The 14959-nt window shown below is 35.6% G+C and overlaps 1 protein-coding gene across 1 annotated transcript in view; it reads right to left on the bottom strand.

The window, feature by feature from the left end:
• RAB40B (RAB40B, member RAS oncogene family) overlaps positions 1-14959 on the bottom strand; it is an 868249-nt gene that overhangs the window by 353481 nt on the left and 499809 nt on the right. The window contains exon 2 of the mRNA XM_044068125.1: positions 12316-12376. Within this exon, the coding sequence (XP_043924060.1) occupies positions 12316-12376 (61 nt within the window). The remainder of the gene's footprint in view (positions 1-12315; positions 12377-14959) is intronic.

The following is a 14959-nucleotide window of genomic DNA, read 5'->3' as shown; positions in this document are numbered from 1 at the left end:
GGCTGGAGTGCAGGGAGTGCCTTCTGTGTGGAGTCTCCATTTCCTCCCCGCAGTTGGGTGGGCGTTCGACACACATGTGTAAATGGGCGTGCCTAGGTTGAACGTCGAGCTGGCACCTCGGTGTTTGTGAAAATCTACTGCCAATCATTAGCAGACCGAAGTTCCGCTGTGGCGACCCCTAACTGGGAAAAGACGAAAGACAACAACAACTGTATGCTATAAAACAGTATGGTAAAAATCAGTTAAATATTACCTGTGACAGTTCTTATGCAGTAACAGTTCTTACTGTTTATCTGGAGATTTCGGCTACAAGGAAATTTGTAGACAGCAACTGTAAACCCTTGTAGCTTGCAGAAGGACTGAAAGAGTTAAATGACGTAAGCTGGAATGCAGTGCATGTAGAGACAGGGCACACTGAGTGCAATGAAATTCTTTTGACATGTTACAGTCTCAAGGTCATATGTTAAAATAAATTCAGATGTAGCACCAGAAAATTCAACAGTTAAGACTGATTTAATAAATGTGCAGAAATGCAGGAAAAAGAATTAGCACAGTGTCAGATTACTATTTAAGGTTAAAAAAAGCAATGTATTTTGGCTTTTCCTGGTTAGGGATCACCACAGCAGATCACCGGTCAGCAGACTGACTGGCAGTGTAGTTTTTACAGTGTTGAGTTGCCATCCCAGTACCCAACCTTTACAGAAGGCACACACACAGAAGCACCTACCTGCATGTCTTTAAAACACACAAAATCGCAAGGGGGACATGCAGACTCTGCACAAAATGCGCTCCAGCCGAGAATCAAACTACAGAACCTTTTGCTGTGAGGTGACAATGCTAACTGCTGCACCACTGCGGTGTGTCACTTGCTATTTTAGGTCAATTTCAGTTAATGATAGGGAGGAAAACGCCATTGAGTTTTCTGTTTGATCCAGTGATGAGGTTACAGCCTTTATATTTCACTACAGCATAGTATCAGTTTTGGTTACAGACCTACATGAATCTATTAATAACATGAGTTTATTTCATGCAGGAGAAAGTATCTAGTTAAAATAGTATATTTAAAGTCAGGGCAACAAGTAATGTCAAAGACACTGAAATCAGCTAAAGACTATTAAGGCTGGAGATGTTACCGAAAGAAAAGTATACTGTTTTTTTATACTTTTGCAGATATTATATAGAAAGGACAAGCTTGCCACACAAATTGTTTAGTTTTTATAAACTAAAGCAAATTTCAGTTACGGGTTGGTTAAATATTCAACATTTAAAACACGAGTACCCTACAGAACAACAAAAAAGAATTATTACGTTTTCACACAGCCTTACAACAGAAATGTGGGGAGATATTCTGGAAGGCCAAATTGTAACAGTGGCTTAGGAATGGGCATCTGAACTTTAGGGTGGCTCTTCCAGTACATCAGAAGTGACTTGGCACTAGGCAGAGTATGGCTTATTCTATTACATTTTATTAGATCCTGCAAATGCTGCTCTGTACAAGTCAGGTATCAAGACTACTGCATTATCAACAGAAAAGCCAGAGATGAAGACTATAAGTGTATTTTTTTCAATATTTCTTTTAATATAGATGGAATGTAGTTAACTTCATAGATTATTCAGTACTTGAACAGAGGAGTGTAGCTAACTCGACCAGCGCCCTGTGCCAGTACCATGAACCAGCACCCCACCCCCACAGAGAAAACAGCAAAAGCACTTTATTGTATTAAGCCGATCACTACATTGTAGCAATCAGTTTATTACAGTTAAGATCCACACACCCCAGCTCTTTCATTGAAAGGGAAAGCAACACCAAAATAAAAATTGACATTCCTTTTAGTGGCACATCAACCAGTTGGCCAGATGCACAACCCCCACCCCCACCTCAGACATTTGGGTCCTGTTTCTGTGCCCTGCCCCTGACACTTTCAACACATTTTATTAACAAAAAAAAAAAAGTCTTCTTTTAAACTGTAGCAAACTGCTTGCTACAAATGTAACAAGCAGTTGCTACAGTTTATAGCCTGCCAGCATAAAGCACTACAGTGCTCAGGTTTTAGTTACAAAACAAGAGATTTTTTTTTTACTTTTAAAGTGCAGCATACCGCTTGCTACAATGTAGTAAGCAGTTGCTACAGTTTAGACTACATACGAACTGCTACATTGCTCAGGCTTGACTGCAAATGCAATACTGGCTTTTAAAAGCTCTTACTGCATTAAAGACAGATCAGGATAGGCTGATCACACCCCCCAAAACTTTGAACCCAGGGCAGTAGCTCCTTTCACCCCATCCTAGCTATCCTATCCCTTTGATGAACAGTATGCCAAATCAAATTTATGTAGATTTGTCTCACATATCCAAAGGAAAGTGTTCTCTAGCAGAACATGTATATAGTACAGATGTATAATAGTGACGTCACAAAATGAAGCATTCCAGGCTGAATTTCAACTTTAAGTTATGTCCCCAGACCATAACCTGGCAAAAATAAAAATATTACATTTCAGTTTATGCTTGTAATTGTTTTTAGATGGTACTGTCAGGAAATGGTATTCTTTTAATGTCTGTTTTAATTAGGTTTCAAGACATAACATTCATACACAGCTGTTTCAGATGTTCGGTACAATAACTTCCTAACAACATTACTAGATAGTTTCTACAGCATGCATAAATAGTTTCTACCGCATGCATTAATTGTATGCATATATGATCAAAACAGACTTTACAGAATCACATCACAACTCACATTATTCAGGCATCAGCTTTAAGGATAAACTGGCAGACTTATCAAGACAAGTTATTTAAAAATATTCAAAGCATAACAGTCCGGCTTCATTTGTTACAGAATAAAGTGCACATTAGGTAATAATCATTATACATTAGATAAAAAATTAAAACACTGGCAAGGTATACACATTTTGCTTGAGACACAGATAAGGAATGTAGAAAATGCACATGGAAATCTAGAAGACATATTTACAAGATTATCAGTTTACAGCCTAGTAAATTTAGCTTAAGATTTACAGAAATGAGTTACTTCAGTACATGGTAATTATGCTTTAAAATACATATATTATTAGTATTAAAAGACAGCTTATAAACGACTACCACCAAACTGGTATGGATAATGTTACACAGGATACATAATACCAATTATAAAAAGTAAAAAAGAATAGTCCAGTCAAATTAGTTTTAAACATCATAAAATTAAACAAGATTTAAATTGATAAGATGTTGATTAATTTACATGTCATGAATACTTTGGTGACACCTAGTGGTCAAAATTAAATTGCAAGTTTATTCACCAGACAACAATAAATTATTTTGCAGTTACTCTATTAGTTGTAGTGTAAATTATACATTTATAAAGTAATTACAGACATAAATCTCTCTTCAGGGATTTCAGGATGGATTTATAAGGGCAAGTATTACACAAATATAGTTTTGTTTGAATAAATCTTATATAACATCAGTATTTTCTTTGCATAGGCTTGGAAATACAGCCATTTTGAAGCAGGCCTATATCTTCATTTTATATTTTTCATTTACATGCAGCTTCAGTAAATGCAGTTTGAGTGGAAAGCTAATAACCTTCAGGCCAAAACACTCATATAAAGTTGAGACATGCAGAACTCACAGACTCTTAAGGGAACATTACAAGATGTGCTGAACTCTCCATTTCCCAAGATAACATTTTGTTGTGTGTTAACGATGACCTTACAGAGATAGAGACACAGTTAGGGTTAGGAAACATTAACAGATTAGGCACCTGAAATAATACATCTTATATAGATGGTACAAGGCCTGGTACTCAAGGTTGAAGAGGCGTGTGAAACTGACAAGAGGAATTTTACATAGAAAAGTAATATAATATGTGTACTTTTAGGACAGTAGTCATAGGGCCGCGGTGGTGCAGCGGTTAACGTTGTCGACTCACAGCAAAAGGTTCTCCTGTTCGATTCTCAGTTAGAGCGTCTCCTGTGTGGAGTCTGCATATCCTCCCCACAGTTGAGTGACATTAAAGACATGTAGGTAGGTGCGAGCGTGAATGGGTGTGCCTTCTTTGAAGGTTGGGTCGGGCTGGCAACTCCACTGCCAATCATTAGAGGACCAGAGTTCCACTGTGGTGACCCCTAACCGGGAAAAGCCGAAAGGCATTACTTTTACTTTCAGGACAGTAGTTCAGTTACAGGACTTTGCAGTTTTGGTCTTCAGTCTTTGGTTTCAGTTCAGTATTGGTTAAGGATTTGTTTGGATATTATTTAGTAGAATTCAAGCAGCTTCAGTTATATGACTTTATCTGAGCTGCTACACTTGCTATAATACTACATTGTAATGGAATAATTTGCTCAACATTCAGATACTGCTGTTCATTACATAATAAACTGCATTAATCTTACTAGAAGAAGTTCATAGAGACTTCTACTCGGAAAAAGTGCACTGAAGAGTGAAGCAGTGAGACTTGGCGCTTTTTCAGTCAAATAATTTTTTCATACCAACTGTGGTATTTTGATAACACTCGAGCTAGATAACTGACAGACTTTATTAGGCTCACATATTGTACTATTCCAGGATGCAGTGCAAATTTTGAAAAGAAAATAGTCTCACCAAAAGGAAAACATTCTTGTACAGACTTCTGCACCATTCAAATAAAATGTCTAAGTATAAAGCTAACTTTTGATCCAGCTAAGATGAACTTTTTTGCAGGCTTCAAGAGAACTGGTTTCTCATCCACAGCATCCCACCTAGACTTATGGCTGTACAATTTCCTTAAAACTTTCCCCATCTAGGCAGATGACCTTCCTTTCTGGGAATCCCTCGCAGGCATGTAGGCTCTCTTCTGACTGAGGTATAATGACATACTCCACCTGAACTCCAGTCTATATTAATAAGCCTGGGATCCCACGTAGCAAAATTTATTCCATAAAAATGTCTTAGCGCCTCGGCCACCACAGCCTTCAATGAGCACATGATTCATGGTAAAAAATCATTCCCTTTTATACAAACGAACAATAAACCAATCAATTAATTAAACTATTAACTAGCATAATATTTAAAGAGACTCCACTCACTCCACAGAACCAATACTAACAAGCTGAAAATACAGAAATTCAAATACATTTATAATAAATATTTCCAATTAATTTCAACATTTAAACCATTAGGTACTAATGTATTATATTTTAATATAAAAATAGATTCTTTATACAACAACATATTTTTTAATAGTTTATAATCACCTTTTTTAACAAAAATTTCCTCTAAAATAGTAGCCTGGAGTACATCTGGGTTACTGTTATGAATTTCTAAAAAATGTAAAGCAACTGAACTTGCTGCTGCTCCTTTTCTTATGTCTCTAATATGCTCCTGCAATCTGATCCTAAATTTTCTTTTAGTTTCCCCTATATAAAAAAGATTGCAGGGGCATTTGAGACAATAAATAACCCCCGATGTACAACAGGAAAAACATTTATTAGGTGTGAACATTTTATTATTTATTTTATTAAAAGTTAATCTAATATAGGGGCATACATTGCAAGTATGGCAAGGTATAGTACCAAAAACTGCCAATGAAGAATCTAATTTCTCAACAGGGCTTATGTAATAAGCTCTAATAAGAAAATCTCCTAAATTTTGTCCTCTTTTATAAGCAATTTTTGGACTCATAGGAAGCAATTTTCTCAAAACCTTATCATTTATTAAAAAATTCCAATAATATTTAACTAGGTTCCAAATTTTCTTACTTAGCAGATTATAAACTGTAACAAAATAAATGTCATCCTGCTCCACTTTATTAAGTCATCTAAAATGTGTACTTAACACCCCAGGTGCCTTAGTAGCTGTTATTAATTTATTAATGGATTGTAAAATGGATTCTATTTTATACCCTCTATGTAAAAATACATTAATAAGTTTATTAATCTGTCTTTCTAAATCTTGAGAATAGTTACATAATCTAGAAAGTCTAACTAATTCCCCATAGGGTAAGGAATCAATAGTGTGTGGAGGGTGACAGCTAGTACCAAATAGATATTGATTCCCGTCATCAAATTTTTGATGAACTGAGGTGAAGATGTGGTCACCTTCTCTTCCCATTAAAGTAATATCTAAAAAAAAATTTTTGTTCCTACTTGTAAACCATCAAACTTAATGCCATATTTATTATTATTAAGATCAGAAACAAAATGAGATACCAGTTCATAACCCCCATGACACAAAAAAATTAAATCGTCAATATAACGATAGTATAACATCACATGATTCCGTACAAAATTATTATTATAAATGTAATCTATTTCAAACTTAGCCATAAAAATATTAGCATACATGGGGGCAAAAGGTGCCCCCATGGCAGTTCCTTTCAATTGATGATAAATAACTTCGTTAAAACTAAAGAAGTTATTTAATAAACAAAAATGAGTTAAATCTAATATGTAATGGGAGACCGGACTGTCACCCAAAAAATAATTTAAAGCTTGCATCCCATCCTGATGATTAATATTAGTATACAAACTAACCACGTCCACAGTAACCCAAAACATGTCTTGAGTCCAGTATATATGTGAAATTTTATTAATAAAATCAAAAGAATTCTTAATATAAGAATCTAATTTTTCTACATATGGCAATAGATACTTGTGTATGACTTCTACATTTTGTAAAAAATACTGAGTAGCTGCAACAATAGGACGACCAGGGGGATTGTATGCGTCCTTATGTAATTTAGGAAGACAATAAAAAGTAGCTAATTGGCAGTTATCTGTATTAAACTTAGTATCCAAATCTTTTTTACAAAAATAGCCTACGCGTACACCCCTTTCAATGAGAATAATAAATTGTTTTATAGAATCTATATATTCTTCATACGTACTCACTTGATAAGTAGTGCTATCTTTGAGATGTTCCATACACATATTATAATATCGAGTATAATGAAGTAATACTATTTTATTTCCTTTGTCAGAGGGTTTAATTATTAATTATTTCCTATTTATTAACTTTTTCAGTGAAAGCCATTCACATTTTGTCATATTAAAAGAATGAGAAATCTTGTCACAAGTATTAATCAGTTCCTGTAAAGAAAAATGTAACATATCAGAAAATCGTGCGATAGTGTCATTAGTGTATGGAGGTATAAACATACTTCGACATTTGATATCATCAGTATTTAACAAAATATAAGCATTAGCTATGGAGGGACCACCATCGTCAGAAATACAAGAAAAAAAGCTGTCATCACTCATATCACTATCTAAACTACTTTGTTCATCATTAACATCAATACATTTTTTATTATCAGCAAAATAATATTTTAAATGTAGTTTTCTAATAAACTGAAAAATTTCTTGTTTAATAACATGGTTTCTAGGAACCACTGTTGGTACAAATTTTAAGCCTAACTGTAAAACCGCTATTTCCCCTTCAGATAAGGATAAGCCAGATAAATTCACAACATTAGAAGCATTATTTACACAAGAAAATAAAGGCACATTAGTTCCATCTGCTGCATTTAGTCGTCTGCTTAAATTGTCCTTCACTCGGTGGAGAACAGGCATTAAATCCTTTTTTCTTGTTCCCTCTTTTGTTGTTATGATCTGAGTTGGCCTGAAAGCGCTGCTTATGGGCCTGTGGATTCTGTGCATCTAGTAATGGTGGAAATTCTAAAATCTCCCCTTCAGAGTCAGTGGTAAAACCTCCTCCTTCCGAAGAGGCAAGAGAGACAGAGAGATGTTTCTTATTTGAATTATTAAATTGTCTCTTGTCCCTAGGACGTGAATTATTTTGAGTTTTCCATAGAAAAGCTCGACCATTATTATAGTCACGAATGTCCCTTTTAATTTTAGTACATTTAAATTGTACTTGTTCCTCTTCAAATTTGTTTAGCTTTTCCTTTAAATTTTTAAAGATGTTGTTAACCTTATATACACCTATTTCATTAACCAAATTCAAATGCATATCATGTAACTCGCATAGCAATTTATTATGTAGCAAACGCTCTCTCTCTACTAATATATTTACCCATTCCATAGCACATGAATGGGCAGCAGCAATCCATCGATCCTTAAATTTAACATCCATAGCATCCAAAGAGTCAAAAGGTGTAGCTGGACTCTTGAATGCTCTTAGCCCCCTAGGGGCAATATTTAGTTCAATATATCTATTTAAACCCAACAAATTAAAATGGGAGCGGGTTTCACGGAAAATCAATTTTTCAAAATTATCAACTGTCTCTTGAATTTCTTTAGTAAACATACCTGGAGCCGAAGCTCCCAAAGCAGCAAATAGATCACAGAACTTTTGTTGTCTCTCTTCCATAAACTCGAAGGAATGACCCACAGGTGGAGGACGAATTTCATTAGCAACCGCCACGAAACCAGCGGGAAGAGCAGTAACGGCAAAATCAGCATTAGATGAAGATGCCGGAGCAGCAGCTTGTTGACCAATATTAGCAGTAGAATTAGACAACTGATTAACTGCCAAGTTTGTCTCAATACTTAAAACTGGAACCTTTCTAATTGCCCCAGATGGTACAAAATTATCCAAAGTCTGTGGTGCAGTATTAACCGATACACCTAGAATTCCCGTAGCACCAGGAACCGGAGGGGTAGTAGCAACAAAGTGAGTAGAATTAGAATCATCACAAAAAACTCTAGGAATGTCCAACATAGAATCCGAAGCCATAATGTAACAAATCAACAAACCAGCACCAAACAGTCTTAAAAAAGACTGAAAAAGAAGAACAAACAACCGGGATCCCACGTAGCAAAATTTATTCCATAAAAATGTCTTAGCACCTCGGCCACCACAGCCTTCAATGAGCACATGATTCATGGTAAAAAAACATTCCCTTTTATACAAACGAACAATAAACCAATCAATTAATTAAACTATTGACTAGCATAATATTTAAAGAGACTCCACTCACTCCACAGAACCAATACTAACAAGCTGAAAATACAGAAATTCAAATACATTTATAATAAATATTTCCAATTAATTTCAACATTTAAACCATTAGGTACAAATGTATTATATTTTAATATAAAAATAGATTCTTTATACAACAACATATTTTTTAATAGTTTATAATCACCTTTTTTAACAAAAATTTCCTCTTTTTTAAGACTGTTTGGTGCTGGTTTGTTGATTTGTTATATTAATAAGCCTCCGTCTTGAGACTCTCTAGCAAATCTGCTATGGCTTAGAAGAACCCTGCTTTTAAACAAGAATGAATAAAATAACATTTAAAAAAGAAGACTGAATTACATAACTGGTCTCATAATGACCTGGTCTCATAATGACCCATTAACCTAACAGGAAGGAATTTCTGCTCTAGCAAATATGTGACATTCCCTCACTGATTTTAAGAACCAGCATTACTCGCAGAGTATTTACAACACACAATGGTATTAGTAGTGCTTAAAAGCCAAAAATTCTTAGAAATACAGCATTTTACAATATTTACATTACATATAGTACTCAATGTCCCAAAAGCTACACTACAAAAATAAAAAGGCATCAATAATAAATTGGGCAGGTGGGTTTAATCCATGCAGCCCTTTAAGTTTACAGCCAAGCACAGACCTAGTAACAATGCTAGTGCAGATGGGTTATCCACATCTTACAGCCCAACCTGAACAGTACAAAACTATGGTCTCTATGGGGGGGGGGGGTTCCTCTGTACCTTGGCAGATGTTACATAATAATGAATAAGCTATTTATTTATTTTTATAAAAATACCATACTTTACTGTGTTTTTGTGTGAAAATACTGCTTTCCTTTACAATTTTCTATTTGAATGGGTGTTTATACACGAAGAAATTACTTTAATTTGATAACTTGGAGAAGATACCTGTTGTTAAGGTATAACACACAACAATTACCGACTGAAATCACCTGCTGTAAGGGCTGTAGCCAGCAGAACAGAGATGTTTTTCTCTTTGCGGGGGTGCATTGTGTAGCAGAGACATTTGCCCCTCTCTCTCTCTCTCTCTATATATATATATATATATATATATATATATATATATATATATATAAACATAGAAGGAGTACACTCTAGAAAATACATTCATCTCTCACTGCAGAGGGAGAACTCTGAATGGAGTGGAGACTATAGTTATTTGCCAGACAGAAGTTTTGGTACTGAAAGCCTGTCTGAGGACGATCAAGATGATTTCCTGAAGGCCCAATTAAGGAAATACTTGAGTTGTGCCAGAGACTTTGCTGGAGAAGGAAATCAAAATGAAACTTAACACTTTGTGTTTTATTGATTTTGTTTGCTTATTTGTTACTGTAAATAAAGTACATATGGTATTTTACCCATTGTAAGTTGTATACAGAAGTGTTTTATATATGTGGCTTGTTTCTCAATAATGACGTCACCATGTTATGTAAATGTTTACATGTAATACTTGAGAACTCTTTTTTTTAATTTTTCATGACAGAATTTAAAGGCAAAAAATGATGCAGCATACACTGTGGCCCACAGCTATGCAAATACTGTGCCGCCTTTTAGAAAGAACATTACAGTTATAAAAGTATTTTGTAGAATAACATTTTATGTTTGTTTTGCTTTTCTGAGTATATCTTTTTTGTTTATCTAGGAAGCACGTTAGAACTAGATATATATTTTTAGATTAACTGGTTGATTTCAGTTTTATTTTTAGTTTGGGACCTTTCCATATTCACAACTGGACCTTGGGTTTGTGTTCAGTGCTGCTTGTTTTTTGCACAGTTTCTGAAACTTCACTGAAGCTTGATTTCATCAATCTTTAGGTCTACTCCTCCACTACAATTCATTACTGACTTGAATATTTTGGTCTTAGCATGAGAAGGGTCTGACCTCTCTTTAAAAGCCTACATTAATCTGGCTAACACATCAAACACAGACACATTCAAACTTAACTAGGTAGCTTCCAAGTTCATAATTCACCATCCTACTAAATGTTTTATTGGTAGAGCCTACCTTCCCCAACTTGTAAGTCTGACAGACTTTGATCAGCTTCTCAGACTCTTTTCCCATACATTCTACAGAAAGAAACGTGTTTTTGTGAGACTTCAGCATCATCCTTTTTGGTCCAGAAAAGCATGACAGACTTGGCAGTCTTATAGACTTTGTCCTTATTCAACTATCCACATACCAACTAGATCTAATCATATTACAGAAAATCAGCCCTATGGTCAGTTGTTGACATGAGATTGAGCGTATCACACTTTAAGTACAGCTACTCAAGGTGGAAGTTGTTCAGTCCACACAGGATGGACGTGTTAGTCCTCAAATTGTATGCTGGTTTGCTAAGCTCCCTGACCTTGCAGAACATAGGAGAAGGAGCAAACCATGCCTTTTTCCTCTCTATTACTCACCACTTCTTCTCTTATGTCCAACAACCTCTGAGTGATAATAATAATAAAGCATGGGTATGCGGGTTGTAAGCTGCTTGCTCCATCCATCCTCTACCCCTTTTTCCCATTTTTGCACATGGGGTCGGAGTGTCACTTCAGTAGTGACAATCATCTCAAGCCAAGGTATACACTGCCGGGTGGCTAGCCCTGACACAGTAGTTCATCTGTACCACTCACTCGCACATACACTCGACCTACAGGCAACTTAGTGTGTCCAATCCACCTACTGCATTTCTTTGGGATGTAGGGGGAAACCGAAGCACCCAAAGGAAACCCACACGACCACAAGGAGGACATGCAGACTCCACACAAAAGGCATCACAGCCGAGAATTGAACCGGAGAACCTCTTGCTGTGAGGCAACAACACTGACCTCCTGCACAAAATTTATTCTTTTTTGTTTACTTTTTTGAGTACAGCCATGAGACTCTGTCTAGAGGATTTGTATACCTGGGCTGTAAGTTTCTTTACTTACTTACGTATTAACTGCCTCTGTAAGGAAAATGTTTTGTCACCATTAACAGAACTTTAAAAATGTTTAATGTGGGAAATTTAAGGTATACGATCCCAATTATATTGTGAACAAGAAGTGATGTCTGCATCCTCTATCGTTGCAAAAATATGAAAATTGTCTTGATTAATGAAGGAATGACAGTTAAGAAGGACAACGCAACTCTGTTAATAAAAGCTACGGTGTTCTGATATACTGCTTCTACTTTCCAAGCTCTCACATTTCAAGTAAAGAGTATGTGATGTGAACAACATAATAACACATTAGCTTTCCGTTTTGTTGTCTTTTAGTGAAAAAGGGCTGAAATATAAAATACCCTGGTACTCTATTATCACTGTGTTCTGACAACATTACAGTAATTTAAGCTTTCACATTTCATAGTTGTTTAAAAAAATATAAAAACTTACCACAGCTGCAGTTTTACCCTTCGTCCATCCAACAGAATAGTTGTGGTCTTATAATCGATGCCTGTTGATGAAATAAAAAGATGGTTCAACCTTCTAACTGTAAAAATAGTTGCATTATATTTCACATTTGCTCAGCAATATTTGATGTAGTTGTATTCAATTAGCAAAATAAACATTTTAACTTCAGATAATTCTAAAGATATAGGAATATAAACAGAGAAGAGTGAATGATATTAAGCACTTAACTACATAAGAATTACCTATGTTATAAGTATGGAGGTAATGCATAAAGACAGGACAGGGTGCATGGCAAATTCTTCAGAGTTGTTGGAAGATGAATGTCTCTTTTTTTTTATTCTGATGCACCTTTACTAAGAATTAACATCAGCCTTCTGGATCCACATCTTAATGTCCATTATAACACCCCATGTAGCCCCTGTGTAATCTTGAAGTGGTGGGAGGGCTAGGTGACATGATACTAGAACCACGAAAGTCCTAAAAGTCTTTTTCTGCCAATGTGCCTTGGGTCACACACAAGATTAACTACATGTTTGTACATGCAGGACCCAAACCAGGATGTCCAAGTCATGTGAAACCTCAAAATGCCCAGAGTTTGTCAAGTGCTAAAGAAAACCTCAGCTCTCTAACTGACGCGTGAAAAGAGGCTGGCCATTAGCTGAGCTATCCCTTTTCTCATCCCCTGCTGCCTGGCCCTTTCGAACCCAGTTCACTAACAGAACCAGTGACAACAGAAATACAAGTTTGACCTTGTGAGAACACGCCAACTGAAAAAGATTTATAAAGTTGTAGGTCATTTTTTATAAAAAGATTCACAGTGCCTGAACAATCACTCTGTCAACCCTTAGATCCTAACAAAAAGGGAGATCAGCTTGCTATGTTGCTATGTTGCCAAGAGCCTCTACGTTAATGGTACTGCAGCACTAGCATACAGGAGTTTCTCATTTAAGAAGGGTAATGCATTAAACAATGATTCCCTCCACCTACATATACACAAAAAATGAAAATTAATACTGTTACTAGTTTAGTCAATTATTTGTATCCAATTGCTTAAACGACTTGGTTCTCTGATTACATTGAGAACACCTTTCACATCCACTAAATACAACAGTACATACATGTCAAGGGAGGCAGTTTACAAGTACTGAAGCATCGTCCCACAAAACGTATAGTGGTAGGCAGGTATAAACAATAGTCCTGACATACTGGTTGCTTTACAAGCTGCTTCACGTATCAGCAGTCTTTATGCCATTCCAGTAAGTGATTTTTCTTGATCTGCCTGTAAGCTAATCCAGCCTAAAAACTTTGAGTGGTTAAGATGCTTTTGAGTAAACACAGACTAATTTAGTGTCACTGGAAAGTGGATTAACATACTTTGCAGTAGCTTCACACCATTTACTTTACATAAGATAACAAAGCAAAAGTGCTTTGGAACAGAACTGGGATAAATAGCATTAAAAGAGCAAACAGGCCACATTCAGCCTTAACTTCACAGAATGGAGCAGAAGCAGAAGGCATACCTCTTGACCTGCATTTATCAAAATGGTTAGAAAGGGTACTGAAAATTAGGTAAATCTGACCAAAAAAAAAGTCTGGACACCTAAGTACAATAAACATTGCGCAGAGATTAGCAATATAATACCTCCCACTTACAACTGGTCTATGGGGCTCAAAAAGCTGAGTGACAAAATGATGCAAAAATATAAACATATTATTTATATGACCTTTGCACAACTTTAATTTATGTATCACTGGCTAATGTTAACGCCCTTAATTATACAAATACCATAAAATAACTACACCTTTTCAGCATCTGAATGCAGATGGAACCTCTGTCAAGAACTATACATAATACTTTTCATTTGTTTTTCCAAACGATATTTACATACAACAAAATTGGGTACTTACGTATTATCACAACCACATTACAGTAAGAACTGTTAAACAAAATCAACAGATTTAATACGAAGTGATAAAAAACGATGAAGGAAATATTTCTGTACCATTGCTTTTGGGATCTGCAAATCAACAACTCTGGACTGCTTATATCACTTTAAAGAGTTAAAACGGCAGTTGTATTATGTCATTTCTTTCGAAAAACTCACGATAATCTAATTATCATTATTACCGTTATTACACAAAAGGCCTGACATTAGACACTTAATTACATGCATGTGAAGACAACTACAGTGTTTGTTTTTCATATTACTAAGGTGAGGCAAGGTAGTGTGTTTCTCAGTCATTTGTTGTTGACTGGTGGCCATCACAGTCTGAAAATGAAGTGATGTAGGTTGCTAAGTTTTATTATATGTGAACGATGGACGAATAGACATCTCACTTTGTTAGTTTAAGGGTACTTACGATGATATTCTTTAAGGACTAGACACTAAACTGGCACCAAGTGTAAAGTAAATTTTTTTGTGTGGTTCAGTGTGAGATGTGTGGTCGTCTACTAATTGTACTTTTGACTTTTTATTCTTGACTCTCGGGATGCTAAAACATTCCTAAAGCAGGAGACGCTAATACATCAGTCGTCACTTTGCTTTACGCATTTACTTTCCTTTCTTTCTCTGACTTTCTCTCTAAATTACTGACACTTCAGTGACACACACCACTTCCCAACACA

This window comes from Protopterus annectens, chromosome 4.part0, assembly GCF_019279795.1.
Source record: "Protopterus annectens isolate FY-2018-M chromosome 4.part0, PAN1.0, whole genome shotgun sequence".
Taxonomy (NCBI): Eukaryota; Metazoa; Chordata; order Ceratodontiformes; family Protopteridae; genus Protopterus; species Protopterus annectens.
This window is presented reverse-complemented; position numbering and strand designations above follow the sequence as displayed.